At 36.3% G+C, this 15,511-nt stretch overlaps 1 protein-coding gene across 3 annotated transcripts in view; it reads right to left on the minus strand.

Moving 5' to 3' along the window:
• SGCG (sarcoglycan gamma) overlaps positions 1-15,511 on the minus strand; it is a 454,763-nt gene that overhangs the window by 34,666 nt on the left and 404,586 nt on the right. For all 3 annotated transcript variants that reach the window (XM_066236856.1, XM_066236854.1, XM_066236855.1), the window contains exons 2-3: positions 10,036-10,230; positions 6,373-6,474 (exon numbers count right to left, since the gene is read on the minus strand). In XM_066236856.1, coding sequence (XP_066092953.1) covers positions 6,373-6,474; positions 10,036-10,230 — 297 coding nt within the window. The remainder of the gene's footprint in view (positions 1-6,372; positions 6,475-10,035; positions 10,231-15,511) is intronic.

Below are 15,511 nucleotides of genomic sequence, written 5' to 3' on the forward strand. Positions count from 1 at the left end.
AAGTAGTACAGTAATTAGTCTGATGAACAGGTCTATGCTCATTGTGAAGAATGGGGCATTTCCATTTTCTAAGTGCAAAAGCTGAGGTCTAAGCATTGTGCTTGAGTTCCTCAGTTTTTATCATTAGCTAGTGATATCCTTTTAAACAAATTTTATGACATTTATAGAATGACAGCAAAGTAGAAGGGAAATATTTTTCCATTCATATGAATTGAATTCTGGTTGACATTCTTAAACAAAAACAATGTATCGTTTATATTGTATTTAGCCTTAAGAAGTAGATAAAAGAGACAGAGGACATGATATCTTTTCTCCAGAGTATGCAACTTAAATAAGGAGCTATTAGAGAGATACACAAAAAGACCATTACATATGTAAGAATGTGTTGGTGGGGCCCAAATATAGATCACAACTGCCCTAAGAGTTCTCAGTGATTCCCCTGTAGCCACTTCATATATGGGTATAATTAAATTACTTCAAATTTGAACCTGAAATGGGAATACTACTCAAACATAAAAAAGACTTAAATCTTACCTTTCATCATAGCATGGATGGACCTAGAGAGTATTATGCTCAGTGAAACAAGTCAGTCAAAGACAAATACCATGTGATTTCACTTATATGTGAAATCTAAAGAACCAAATAAGCAAACAAAGTAGAAACTGAGTCACAGATACAGAGAACAGCCTGACAGCTGTCAGAGGAAAGGAGGTTGGGAACCTGGGTGAAAAAGCTAAAGTGATTAAGCAGTATGAGTTGGTAGTTACAGAAAAGTCACAGAGCTGCAGATTACAGCATAAGAAATATAGACAATGACATAACGATTATCTATGTATGGGGCCAGGTGGGTACTTGAAACATTGAGGGAACCATTCTGTAAAGTACATAATTTTTTAACCAACTTGCTGTACATCTGAAACTAATACAAAATAATAGTGAATATAAACTGTAATTTAAACAAGAAAGTTGGGAGAGGCTATACAATTGACCCTTGAACAATGCAGGGGTTAGGGATGTTGACATCCCCAACAATAAAAAATCCTCATATTTTGATTCTCTAAAAACTTAGCTACTAATAGCCTACTGTTGTCCTGAAGCCTTATTGATAACATAAATAGTTGATTAATACATATTTTGTATATTATATGTATTGTATACTGTATTATTACAGTAAAGTAACCTAGAGGGGAGAATGTTATTATGAATACTGTAAGAAAGAGAAAACATATATACAGCATTTCTTGAAAAAATCCACACATAAGTGGACCCTCACAGTTCATACCCAGGTTGTTCAAAGATCACTGTACTAATAACAGGCAAAGTAGATTTCAAAGCAAGAGATAAAGATCTCAGAGATACAGAGGGTCATTTCAAATGATGTAGGAGTGAATTCATTAACATTTATGTAGCTAAACATTTACATACCTAATGTTTGAGCTTCAAGATACATGAAGCAAAAGCCAATAGAACTGAAAGAAAAAAGTAGAACCTTTCACATTTATAATCAGAGATTTCACATCCCTCTCTCAGTAACTGATATAACAAACCCACAGAAAATTAATAAGGATATAGGAAATTTGAATTGTCAATTTCATTTTCTTATTTCTCTGTAGCTTTGTTCTTTCATGTGACTTGAACATGGTTTCACATCTCATTTTTTGGCCACATCTCTTTGGATCTAGTATGCTTCTGCACTCTGTCCAGCCATGTAAATGTGCCCTTAGGTACATATTTGATTGGTTTAGAAACCTGTCTTAAGCCAAACAAAAGACTTCATAGGATATTTTCTAACCAGATTATTCATTGAAAAGAGAAGACTCAAATGACCAATGTCAGAAATTGTAGAGGGGACACCATTAAGGATTCTCCACTTTCAAAGAATGACAATGTGGACGCAGAGGAGAGAATCTGAGAGATGGGCCCTTTGGCAAATAATATTCTAATTAGAGTGTGATGAAGCTTCCTTGCTTGACAAAAATTTCTTCAGGCCCCTAAAACCTTTCCTAGGCTCATTGATGCACTTCCTGGTCAAACCTAATTTCAGTCAGAACCCTACAGAGTGTGTTTAACCAGAACCTCTCACACAGGCTATCCCATCCCACCCTTGATATCTGGTCTCCCTTACCATCTGAACGTATACCTCATTCTCTACCTTCTCCCAGGTGTACCTTACCTTCACCATTCTCCTGCCCCCCGCCCCATTGCTCTGTCAACCATCAAACCACCAGTCTTCTGTTTCTATGGGTCTGTTATTCATTTTTTAGAAAAAAATAATCTGGTTAGATGTTGGTCAATTTTTATTGATCTAAAAGAGCCAGTTTTTGGTTTTACTGATCTCTCCATTGCTTTTATGTTTTCTATTTTTTTATTTCTGTTTTTTATTCTATCACTTCTTCTCATATGTTTGGTTTAATTTATTTTTTTTCTACTTATTAAGGTATATTCAGAAGTCACTGATATTCCTTTTTCTCTAAAATAGACATTTAGTACTATAAGTTTCCCTAAGCACTACTTTAACTACATCCCTTGAAATTTGATATATTGTTTTTTTTTCATTTTTAATCTGTCAAAAATACTTTTTAATGTTTTCTTGCTTCTCTGACTCATGGATTATGTATAAATATTTTATTTAATTTTAAAATATTTGGAAAATATTTAAATATTTTCATGTTACTGTTTTCTTATTGAATTAATTATGGTCAGATAACATGTATGATTTGAATACTTCTAAATTTATTGAGAATTGTTTTATAGTTCAAAATATGATTTTAATAAATATTCCTTGTGCATCAAAAATGACATTTATTCTGCTGTTGGGGGGAGTACTATATAAATGTTAATTATATCAAATAAGTTGACAGTGTTATTCAAATCTCCTATATCCTTATTAATTTTCTGTGGGTTTGTTATATCAGTTACTGAGAGAGGGATGTGAAATCTCTGATTATAAATGTGAACTTTTTCTTTCAGTTCTATTGGCTTTTGCTTCATGTATCTTGAAGCTCAAACATTAGGTATGTAAATGTTTAGCTACATAAATGTTAATGAATTCACTCCTACATCATTTGAAATGACCCTCTGTATCTCTGAGATCTTTATCTCTTGCTTTGAAATCTACTTTGCCTGTTATTAGTACAGTGATCTTTGAACAACCTGGGTATGAACTGTGAGGGTCCACTAATGTGTGGATTTTTTCAAGAAATGCTGTATATATGTTTTCTCTTTCTTACAGTATTCATAATAACATTCTCCCCTCTAGGTTACTTTACTGTAATAATACAGTATACAATACATATAATATACAAAATATGTATTAATCAACTATTTATGTTATCAATAAGGCTTCAGGACAACAGTAGGCTATTAGTAGCTAAGTTTTTAGAGAATCAAAATATGAGGATTTTTTATTGTTGGGGATGTCAACATCCCTAACCCCTGCATTGTTCAAGGGTCAATTGTATAGCCTCTCCCAACTTTCTTGTTTAAATTACAGTTTATATTCACTATTATTTTGTATTAGTTTCAGATGTACAGCAAGTTGGTTAAAAAATTATGTACTTTACAGAATGGTTCCCACAATGTTTCAAGTACCCACCTGGCCCCATACATAGATAATCGTTATGTCATTGTCTATATTTCTTATGCTGTAATCTGCAGCTCTGTGACTTTTCTGTAACTACCAACTCATACTGCTTAATCACTTTAGCTTTTTCACCCAGGTTCCCAACCTCCTTTCCTCTGACAGCTGTCAGGCTGTTCTCTGTATCTGTGACTCAGTTTCTACTTTGTTTGCTTATTTGGTTCTTTAGATTTCACATATAAGTGAAATCACATGGTATTTGTCTTTGACTGACTTGTTTCACTGAGCATAATACTTTCTAGGTCCATCCATGCTATGACGAAAGGTAAGATTTAAGTCTTTTTTATGTTTGAGTAGTATTCCATTTTATATATGGTACCACAGCTTTTTTAACTGCTCATCTATTGATGGGCACTTGGATTGCTTCTGTATCTTGGCTATTGTAAATAATGCTGCAATAAACACAGGAGTGCATATATTCTTTCAAATTAGTGTTTCAGGATTCTTCAAATATATTCCCAGAAATAAAATTGCTGGGTCATAAGGCAGTTCCATTTTTAATTTTTTTTTTTTTGAGGAAACTCTATACTGTTTTCCATAATGGAAGCACAGATAGGTATTCTCACCAACAGTGCACAAACATTTCTGTTTCTCCATATCCTTGCCAACACTTGTTGTTTACAGATTTATTGATGACAGCCATTCTGACAGGTGTGAGGTGGTATCACGTTGCGGTTTTGATTTATGTCTCTCTAATGATTCATGATGTTGAGCAACTTTTCTTATGTTCATTGGCTATCTGTATGTCTTCCCAGGAGAAGTGTCTATTCAGGTCTTCTGCCCACTTTTTAATTGGGTTGTTTGTTTCTCTGATGTTGTGTTGTCTGAATTCTTTACAAATTTTGGATAAAAACACCCTTATCAAATATATCATTGGTAAGTATGTTCTCCCATTTAGTAACTTGTCTTTTCATTTTATTGATGGTTTCCTTGGCTGTGCAAAAACCTTTTAGTCTTATGTAGTTCCAAATTTTTATTTGTTCTTTTGTTTCTCTTTCCCAGAAGATATAGCAGAAAAAAAATAATGGTTAAGAGACTTGTGTGAAATTTTCACTCCCACTTTTTTCATCAGTTTTAGTATAGCATATTCTTTTAAAATTCTTTTACCAACCTGGCTGGATAGCCTTGTGGGTTAGAGCATCAGCCAGAAGCACAGCGGTTGCTGGTTTTATCTCCAGTCAGGGCACATACAGAAACAGATCAATGTTCTTGTCTCTCTCTCTCCCCCTTCTTCTCTGGCTAAAATCAATGAATAATTTTTTAAAAATTCTTTTACCATTAACTTACTTGTGTCTTTATCATTAAAGTGGGTTTTTGTAAGTGGCAAATAGTCTTGCTTCTTCATTCAATACGATAATCTGTGGCTTTCAATTAGAATGTTAAGACCAATTTATTTTGATGTGATTATTGATGTAGCTTGGTTTCAATTTACCACCTTGCTATTTGTTTTCTATTCATTCCAATTGCTCTTTGTGTCCTTTGCTGGCTTTCTTTTGGATTGAGTATAATTTATGGTTTTATTTCATCTCCTTTGTTGATATATTGGCTCTCCTTTGTGTGTTTTACTTTTGAATTTACACTGAACATCTTTAACTATCTTCAATTAATTTTATGCCAGTTTTATTGTGGTCATATATTTTACTTGTTTCTTTGTTGTAAACCCTGAAATACGTTGTTATTATTTCTACTTTAGTTTTGAAGTATCCTCTAAAATGTTTAAAATAATAAGTGGTATATTTTTGTTTATCCACATATTTACTACTTTTGGCATCTTTTTATTCCTTTAGGATCTCTCCTCTGCAGTCATTTTGCACCATATCATTTTGCAGTTGGTAGTAGAGCTTGGTGATTGCTCTGATGTCTAACTTGGAAGTTGCTTTAGCTCTCTTATAAGATCAGGTGTTTGTTAGTGGTTGACCTTTTGTTTCCTTTCTAATTGCTCTGGAATAGCTGGTACAGCTTCTGCATGTAGGAAATACCAACATAACCTTTTGTATCTAGAACAATGAGAGGGAAATAAAGAGTGTACTCTCTTTATACAAAGTTTCTAACATTTGACATATTTAGCTAATATCACCTAATCGGTAATGTTGCAAAATATTTACCTCTACTACAAAGTCTGTAGTATCACATAAGGAAAAATAGAACATACTACAAAAATATTTGACTATAGTTTGTGCTTGGCTCAATTTGTAATAAATTCAATAGAGGTAAGTAAATATAATACTGAGGCAGATTTACTTTTGAAGTCACACAATTATTTAATGATAATGTTTAATTACTGAATGGCTAATCCTACAGGACCACAATCTGCATAATTAGTATAACTGCTACAGAACATACCACCAAGCACTGATTTCTTTCTAAGCTTTTCAGATAATCTTAACTGCCTTGAAAGACATGTACTTAAATTACTTACAAAAATGGAAAGAAGTTTAGATTGTTTTTGATAAAGGTTTTAATTATAAACCTTTACTTGATTATAGTCTAAATTACTGAGGCCACCAAATTCAGATCGAAAGCACATGACAATGGAGCCATTTCAGAATGTAATATCAGAAATAAATTCCACAGCCTTATAGCTAAGCCTTTTATAAAGAGTGTAGCATGAACGTGCGTTCATGTAGACATTTTTTAAGAACTCTCCTCTGAAATATACTTTATTTCTATGCTTAGTCATTATTTGTTTTTCATAAAACACAAATGATTTAAATATTTCATCATTGTCTTACCACTCTGGAGTGTATTTCTTTGGCATACAATGGGAATAAAAATTCCGATTCCCCTTCCAGGAGAAGCCCATCTTTGGTAACATGTAAGTGACCCATTCCAGTCTGTTAAAAAGATGAGACAATAGAGATTTTGTTATGGCTTCTTTCTCCTTCCTTTCTAAAAGTATTAGCTTAAATTACATATGCATTTTCATCTACTTCTTACCAGCACTTTTTCTATATTTCTCCCAAATATTTTATTTTAAAATTTAGTTTTTTTTATTCAAATACATAGTATTTTATTAAGTCTTGTATAAATACAAAGACCTATTTAGGAAATACACATAAGATTTAAAGGATCTCTTTACCATAAACACCCAAGAGCTTACCACCATATAAAAAAAAATCATACCCTTACTATTTAAAATTATTTTAAATAATGGACTCTTTTGAAGTTTCTGTGAATTTTAACACATGTAACCACCAAAACAATTAGGATACAGAACAGGTTTATCACCATCACCCTTAAAATAACCTAAGTAATTTTTAAACGAAGTCTTCAAGTGTATCATGTAAGCTCACAAAATAGCCAGTATTCATTATGCATTTCTTAAGTGAAAAGTGATATAGGAGGATGTGGAGCTCTAGTCAAGTTGTCTGCTCTTGAGGAGTTTCAAGTCTTGAAGAATTATCAGAAATGATAGAAAGCTTAACTCTCAAGATTACACACTGCTGTCATCCTATTAAATCTTGTATATATATTGTTTAATTTTAATTTTTAATTTATTGTGTTGACAGGGTTTCAAGTGTCCCACTTAACATAACACTCTCTAGCCTGACCAGGTGGTGGCCCTTCACCTTCACCTTCTTTGATCTCGTCCCCTCTTCCACCTTCCTTCTGACACTGGATAGAGCATCAACCTGGAATGCTGAGGACCCAGGTTTGAAACCCACAGTCGCTGGCTTATCTGCTTGAGCATGGGCTCACCAGCTTGAGCGAGGGATCACAGACATGACCCCTGGCTTGAGCCCAAACATCGCTGGCTTGAAGCTCAAGGTCACTGGCTTGAGCCCAAGATCACTGGCTTGAGCAAGGGGTCACTGGCTTGCCTGGTCAAGGTACATATGAGAAAGCAGTCAATGAGCAACTAAAGTGCCGCAATTAGGAGCTGATGCTTCTAATCTTTCTCCTTTCCTCTATGTCTGTCCCTTTATGTCGGTCTGTCTTTCTTGCTAAAAAAAAAAAATCCTCTACATACCACATTGTGTCCTCACATGCCCCATGCAAAGTCTCTTCCCACCTCCATCTCTCCCTTTTGCCCCTCTCCCCTAACTCCACCTCCCACATTTCCTTCAGGCTATTACTATACCCCAGGGGTCCCCAAACTATGGCCCACAAGCCACATGCGACCCCCTGAAGCCATTTATCCGGCCCCCGCCGCATTCCAGAAGGGGCATCTCTTTCATTGGTGGTCAGTGAGACCACCGCAAAGCGCAGCGTTGCTCACGTACAGTACTACTTCTGGTGACGTGGGACGCATGCCTCACGGCTCTGGAAGCGCTGTCATATCACTTGTTACGGCTAGCAGTGACAAATACGGAACTGGACATTGACCAGCTCATTAGCCAAAAGCAGGCCCATAGTTTCCATTGAAATACTGGCCAGTTTGTTGATTTAAATTTACTTGTTCTTTATTTTAAATATTGTATTTGTTCCCATTTTTTTTTTTTACTTTAAAATAAGATATGTGCAGTGTGCAAAGGGATTTGTTCATAGGTTTTTTTTATAGTCTGGCCCTCCAACGGTCTGAGGGACAGTGAACTGGCCCCCTGTGTAAAAAGTTTGGGGACCCCTGCTATACCCTGTTGTCTGTATGTATGTATATATGATTTTGGCTAATTCCTTCACCTTTGATCTCTTCCCTTCTTCCCCCTTTCCTCTCACAGCTGTCCATCTGTTCCCTGTGACCCTGCCTCTGTTTCTATTTTGTTTCTCAGTTTATTGTGTTCATTAGATTCCACATATAAGTGAGATCATATGGTATTTGTCTTTCTCTGCCTGGCTTATTTCACTTAGCATAATAATCTCCAGGTCTATCCATGCTGTTGAAAAGTGTAAGATTTCCTTCTTTTTTATGGCTGCGTAGTATTCCATTGTATAAATGTACCACAGCCTTTTTTATTTATACATTTGCCAGTGGACATTTGGGCTGTTTCCAGATCTTGGCTATTGCAAACAACACTGCAGTTAACATAAGGGTGTATATCTTCTTTTGAATTAGTGTTTTGGGATTCTTAGGATATATTCCTAGAAGTGAGATAACTGGGTCATAAGGCAATTTCATTTTTAATCTTTTGAGGCAATGCCCTGCTGATTTCCACAGTGGCTGCACAAGTCTGCATTTCCACCAGCAATGCAGGAGGATTTCTTTTTCTCCACACCCTTGCCAGCACTAGTTTGTTGATTTGTTAATGAAAGCCATTCTGACAGGTGTGAGGCGATGTCTCATTGTAGTTTTAATTAGCATTTTTCTGATGATTAGTGATGTTGAGCTTTTTTTCATAGGCCTGTGGGCCATGTGTATGTTCTCTCTGGAGAAGTGTCTTTAGGTGATGCTATAAAAAATTGTTGTAAATTTTAAAGAAGAAATCACAACTTAAAGATATTTGTATATAATTTATAATAATTTATAATATATGATATAGTTTTAACTATTTTAAATGCATTTATATTAAATATATTAACACATTTCAAGCTATATTTTTAAAGGATTGGCATTTTATCTCTTTGAATATGTGAAAATATAAATATTTATTTATTATGCCAAGAAAAGAAATAATGTGTCTACTGGCTATGGAATTATGAAAGGAAAGAAATAATTGCATAGAAAATGAAGGATACCAATTAATGGAAGGCATTTCAGATCAAATGCTACAACTATTGTTGTTGGAAATAAACTGTGCCTATATCACACCTTCAAGACAAATGCGAGGAGCTGATTAACCTCCCTGTGATGTCCACTGTAGCGCTTTCTGACTGCACTATCTTCCATTCTACATTAAATAATTCTTTTCAAAAAGTACACAAAAATATTGTCAGAGTATATAAAATCAGCTATCTTGGAAACATGCAGTTGTTTAAAAAATAAAATATGAATTCCTTAAGACTACTGATATTTTACTTACTAAATCCATGTTAAATATTGAAGTGTGGACATGACTTCATTGCATATCAGCATGAAGCTTTTAAAAGAATCAGAAAGTAGCACCCAAATGGTATTTATAAATAAATGAGATTAAAGAAACATGACTTACAAAATTTTACCAATTAGTGAATTAAATAATCATTAAGCAATCATGGCTCAATCAACCATAAATTCAAGATCATTACAACTTTTCCCCATGTAAAGATAATTACTAATAAAAATTATAATAAATCAAACAAAGACAATAAAGTGTAATTCACACTGAAATTATTTAAAAAGGTAAAACAGGTAAATATTATATGTATTTTTTGCTACTGAAAATTCTGATACAGACAGGAAACAAACAATGACAGTAAAGGAAGTTTCTACCAATACAATAATACAGATGAAGTGATGGTGCACACGAAACAAAAACTGACTTACCAGCAAAAAATAAAAATAAAATTAGAAAGAAAAGAAAAAATATATATATACTTACTGGGGAAAACCACATCACCTTAAGAATCCAAATTGTAAGAGCAAAATTCACAAGAAGGATGATGAGTAAAAGAAGAACAAATAAGTAGAGGCAGCGCTTTCTCCAGCCATAAATGCCAATTTTATATACATGCTGGCTCTCCGGCCTTTGTATGAGGGTGTCTTCTGTGGCTGTAATGTACTGTTCACGTACCATCTGCCGTGGGGTGGGATCAGGGTGTAGGAAGAGTGGGGAGAAGGGAAGACAGAAAGAGGAAGAGAGGGGGAGGGAGGAAGAGAAGGATGAAAGGAGAGAGGGAGGAAGACAGAGAGAGAAAGGAACAGAGAAAAGAGAGAACTTGTTTGTCAATACTGTTTTACTATGAATCCAACAAAATATTTTTTATCCCCAAAATAAATTTCCAAAATTAATGGTTTTTTAAAAGAGAATTAAATATTACTTTGAAACAGGTCACTATATTTCAAGCACAGAATATTTAATTTGTCATGCAAAATATTTTCGATATGACACACCCATTTCAAGTTCAATGGCCATATTTTTAGATTTTAATCAATAGGTTCAGTATATATACAGCTTCCAAAATTCTGCAGGTTAAATTTGCAATTGAAGTATCAACTTAAAATATCCAAGTTATCAAGTTCTTAAAAGATTAAGTAGGAGGAAAATCAAGCATGTTCCTACATGTCTTCTAAAAATAGAATCCAATTCCTCAATTTTATGTCAAATGATTATTACATTTTTTTTCAGCTACCAAATTACTCAGAATTTTTAAAAAGGCTCTTTATAAGATGCCTACCACATTAACTTTTGTCTATGATTGTTTCCAAGTATTGACCTATTTCAAAAAAGATCAAAACATACAATATATGCATTCAAAAGTTTACAAATATTCCTTGTTTTAAGTAAGTAGGTGTTTTAATAACAACTTCAACTCTATGAAGAGATATTTTAAAATTACTAATTTTCCCCTTTATGCAAAGGAAAAATAAAGAGTAGATATTATGAAGACTTTCCTGCTTGTAAATGTAAACTGATGAATTTGAATATAAAATATTCTCCTTTGAGGTCTGTGTGTGTGTGTGTAAAAGTTATGCCTGTATTTTTATGAATGGTTTGGAGGTATCCTTATTTAAAATAAGCCATGTTCTAAAATAATTATTTAAATATCTTTTCAATTTAGCAATAGGCATTTTCCCATGTTCTAACTGATTACATGAAATTGTACTGTTCATCACATAGTATTTTAAAATACTGACAGTCTATGCTATGCAAAACCTAAATATGTCCTAAGTGTATTATTTATTGATTCACTTCTTTGAACTTGTTCGATCTTCCTTATATGAGAAAGTCCACCACAACCCATACACTTACTGCTATCAAAGTTTCTGAAGTCATCATCGATTCTCTTTTCTCTTCAAGCCCTACATAAGTAGGTCTTATTAACTCTGTCTTCAACATATGTTCCAAATCTGTCTGCTCTCTCCATTTTCATTGCTATCACACAACTTCAAGCCAGCAGTAAACCTCTCACCCACACTACTGCAAAGCCTGCCTTCCTTCTTTCCCTGTAGAAAGCATTCTCTACTCAATAGCATTCTATTGTTTCAAACCTTCCATGGCTTTTCCCCACACTGAATATCCAAACTCCTCCATCACTGACTAGACCCTACACAAAGGTCCTTCACTTACCTCTTTGGCTTCATCTACTACCGTTTGTATTCTGCTCACAGTTCTCCATCTACACTTTAATAGACCAAGTTAACTCTTAGCTCCAGACCTTAGTCCTGGACCTTCTCTTTACCCAAAATACTGCTGGCTCCTGCTTAATTTACCTATCATCTCCTCAGAGATGCCTTCTCTGGACACTCAGTCACTCTCCATCACATCGCCCTATAATATTTATTTCAAAGTGTGCATCATCTGAAATGTGGAGGCAGAGCCAGAATTTCTGTCAAGGACGGGCTAAGATACTTCAATTGTATTAGAAAGGGTATCCAGAGAATCTGATCTTAAAGCAGGGTACAAGTGTGCTATTTTACAGTATGGCTAAAGATCAATAGAATAGCAATTTTCTAAAACTGTCTACGCACACACGCACAGTTTCCAACTGCTATATATTTCTATTTCTATATACAGTTTCTCATTGTAGTTAACAAATTTATACAAACCTAGTGACTGAATGTAACACAATTTTATTATCTTATACTTTTGGAGGTCAGGGCTAAAAAGTGTGAGCAGAGCTGCATTGCTTTTGAAGGGTCTAGGGGAGACCCTCCCCTTTTCCAGCTTCTAGGAGTTTCCCACACTCCTTGACCTCAGCTCTATTTCTTTTGTTACATCTCCTTCTCTGTCACAACTTCTGTCAGCCTCCCATAAGAACCCTTGAGATTACATTAGGTCCACTTGGATATCCAGGACAATTTCCCCATCTCAAGAACCTTAATATAGCCACATATACATAAGTCCTTTTTACCACATAAGGTTCCAGGAATTAGGCATGGACATCTTTGGAGGCCATTATACCACCTACCATAAAAGGCTTTTTTTCCCCACATAAAATAGAGAAAACTTAAATATTCATTTAATATCATTTTATTGTGGTTTACAGAGGGCTTGTAGCAAATTCTGTTATGAGGGTATCTCTTACTTCCCCTGAATTCAGCCTTGTGACCCTGTTTTGTTTATTTGTTTACTTGCCTACTGGCTCCTCCTCTTTCGAATGTAAATTCTATGTGACTCTTGTTCATTGTTGTGTCCCTAAAATAATGCAACTGAGAAATAATAGGCACAAAATAAAAGTCTTGAATGAATAAATAAATTAACAAACAAATTAAACAACTGTGGAAATTGACAAGCATTAATTTAGCCAGGGATGATGCTAGAAAATGGGGCTGGATAGATTGTATAAGTTCTTGGAGTTTTTAAATAAAATGTCTGTGATTTATGAGCATGGTCAAGTCATTAAGAAAAGACGATCTAAGTCCCACACTCTTTTTAAACAGTGATTACTAATGAGGAGCTAGTCCTAATGGGACGCAAAGTGGAGAAAATTAAAATACATAGAAAATTAAAATATGTTGTTTATGTTAAAGTGTTTTCAGAAATGACATGCTGGGAAGAGGATTAATAATATAATATGAAGTAGCCAGTATTTTAAATATTGAAAGAATGCTAATAAGGCCTGACCAGGTGGTGGTGCAGCGTATACAAAAATGTTGACTGGGATGACGTCAGAGTAATGGCGGAGTAGGAAGCGATACCGATAAATCTCCCCCAAAACTCAACAAGATCTTCAACCAGAAACAGAAAAACCTATACTTGGAGCTTCCAGATTCTTCGCAATACACCCAAAGGTATGATTGAGTGAAAAATTGGCTAAATATATAACCAAACCCCGAAGGAAATAGGGAGTAAGAAATGCTCCGCCTTCCTCACTAACCTAAACAGGGCGGCTTTCTCTGGTAACTGTGAATATAGAAACTGAGGCGGGCAAAGGGGGTGAATAGATCCAGGCCGCCGCAGCAAAAACGGCCGAACCAGGCTGTGGCTCAGAGATCCAAGCCGAGGAAAATCTGATCCTGTGGCAACCCGGGCAATACAAGCTAACACTCGCGCCAAACCCAAACAAAGAAAGACAAGCGGAGCGGCCATTTTACCCGGTCTCCTGGTCGGTGCGCAGTTAGTGGAAGAGAGATTTCTTCCTAAGCCGCGGAAGTGGGTGCCCGTGTTGCCCCACGGAGAGGCAGGGTCAGAGGCCTTTCTGTGGGCTGAGGGCAGAGTCTCTGGGCAGCCCCAGCGCCCTGGGAAAGCCACGCACGGGAGGGAGTGAGAACTAATCCCAACAGTGGAGATTTTCCGTGCTGGAGGCTGTTTCACTCAGAGGGAACCGCGGCCGGCCTCATATCCTGGTGTGCGCGCGCAGATAAGGAGTGAGCGATTCCTCCGAGTGCCTCGGCAGTGCGCGCCCGTGTTATCGCACAGAGGGGCAGAGTCAGGGGCCTTTGTGTGGGCCAAAGCGGAATCTCGGGCCGCCCCAGCGCCTTGCAAAAGCCGCACACGGGGACGGAGCGAGACTCAATTCCAACGCTGCAACTTTTCCCTGCGGTTGGGGGTTTCACTCAGAGCGTGAGACTGCTGGCCGGATATCCTGGTTGCAGACAGTGAGTGAGAGTTTCCTCCAAGCGCCCCGGAAGTGGGCGCCCGCTTGTGTTACCGGATAGAGTGGCAGAGCCAGAGGTCTTCGAGTGGGCGGAAAGCCCGCCTGATTATGCTAGCAGCTCTGACTGACTGAGCCTTACCCAGAGCCCTGTGCTGAGTGGAAATAGAGTGGGGAGTTGCCAGCAATTTGAGCCTCTTACTATCCAGGCAGAGGCAGCAGCAACCCCATACCTGGACTATCAGGCTACTAATTGAGGAAGGAAAGACTAGGAGAAAGGCTCCAGGAACACGGACTCTCTCACTGTTGGAGCCTATAAATGCTAATGAGCCTCGACTCCCAACGAGAATAAAGCACAATACATGACATTGCCATAGAGACTTATCAACTGCAAACCTCGACCTGAGCGTGCCAAAGGGGCAGAACCCGGGGTACAGAGTCACCGACCAGGAAGAGGGAGAGAAAAGAAAAAGCAAGAAGATAACCTCTCAAAATCAAGAATAATCTGCAGACTTTATAACCTATCCCATTTTATTATATTTGTTCGTTTGTTTCTCTTATCTTCATTCTTGAGACTTTTTTTTCCTCCTCCAATTTGGCCGATTAACTCTCTACCGGTCTTACTCTCTCCTCTCCCTGAACTACACTACCCATAAGTGTTACATCTCCCATTATCATTTCTCTTCTCTTCCTTTCTCTCTATGAGGGTTGCACTCCAAAACCCTTAACTCTCTCTCTCTCTCTCCTTTCTTTTTTCTTCTTTTAGTGGTTCCCTCTTTTTTTCTCTCTCTCTCTTTCTTTTCTCCCTCTATATTAGTTTCTTCCTTTCTCCTTTACATCTCCTCTCATTCAAACCTCAATAACAAACAAATTATCTTATCTGGGACTCAAACCTATGTTTGTGGCATTTTGGGGGGTTTTTACTTCACCTTTTTAACTCACTAGCAGTGCTCCCATCCCTGGCTCTCCATATTATCTAGTTCTTGTTCCACTAAATACAATAGTAAGTTTTTAATTTGTCCCCCCATTTTTCCATTTTCCTCTTATTCCTCTCATCATAACTCTTAGAAAACCAACACCTAAAAGCAAATCATTTTATTCTTGACCCAAATTTTTTCCTTATTTGCTTTTTGTGGGTCCATACGCTCTTTTTTTTTTTTCTTTTTTCTTTTTTTTTTTTTTCCTTTTTTTTTTTTTTTTTTTCTTTCTCTCTTTTTTGCCCCTTTATTACTTTTCCCCAATTCAGGCCCTCCATCACAGGCATTGTTTGTTATAACTCACAGTCCACCACAAGATTTTCTCAAGAAAGAGGGGAGAGGA

This window comes from Saccopteryx bilineata, chromosome 6 (assembly GCF_036850765.1).
Source record: "Saccopteryx bilineata isolate mSacBil1 chromosome 6, mSacBil1_pri_phased_curated, whole genome shotgun sequence".
Classification (NCBI taxonomy): domain Eukaryota; kingdom Metazoa; phylum Chordata; class Mammalia; order Chiroptera; family Emballonuridae; genus Saccopteryx; species Saccopteryx bilineata.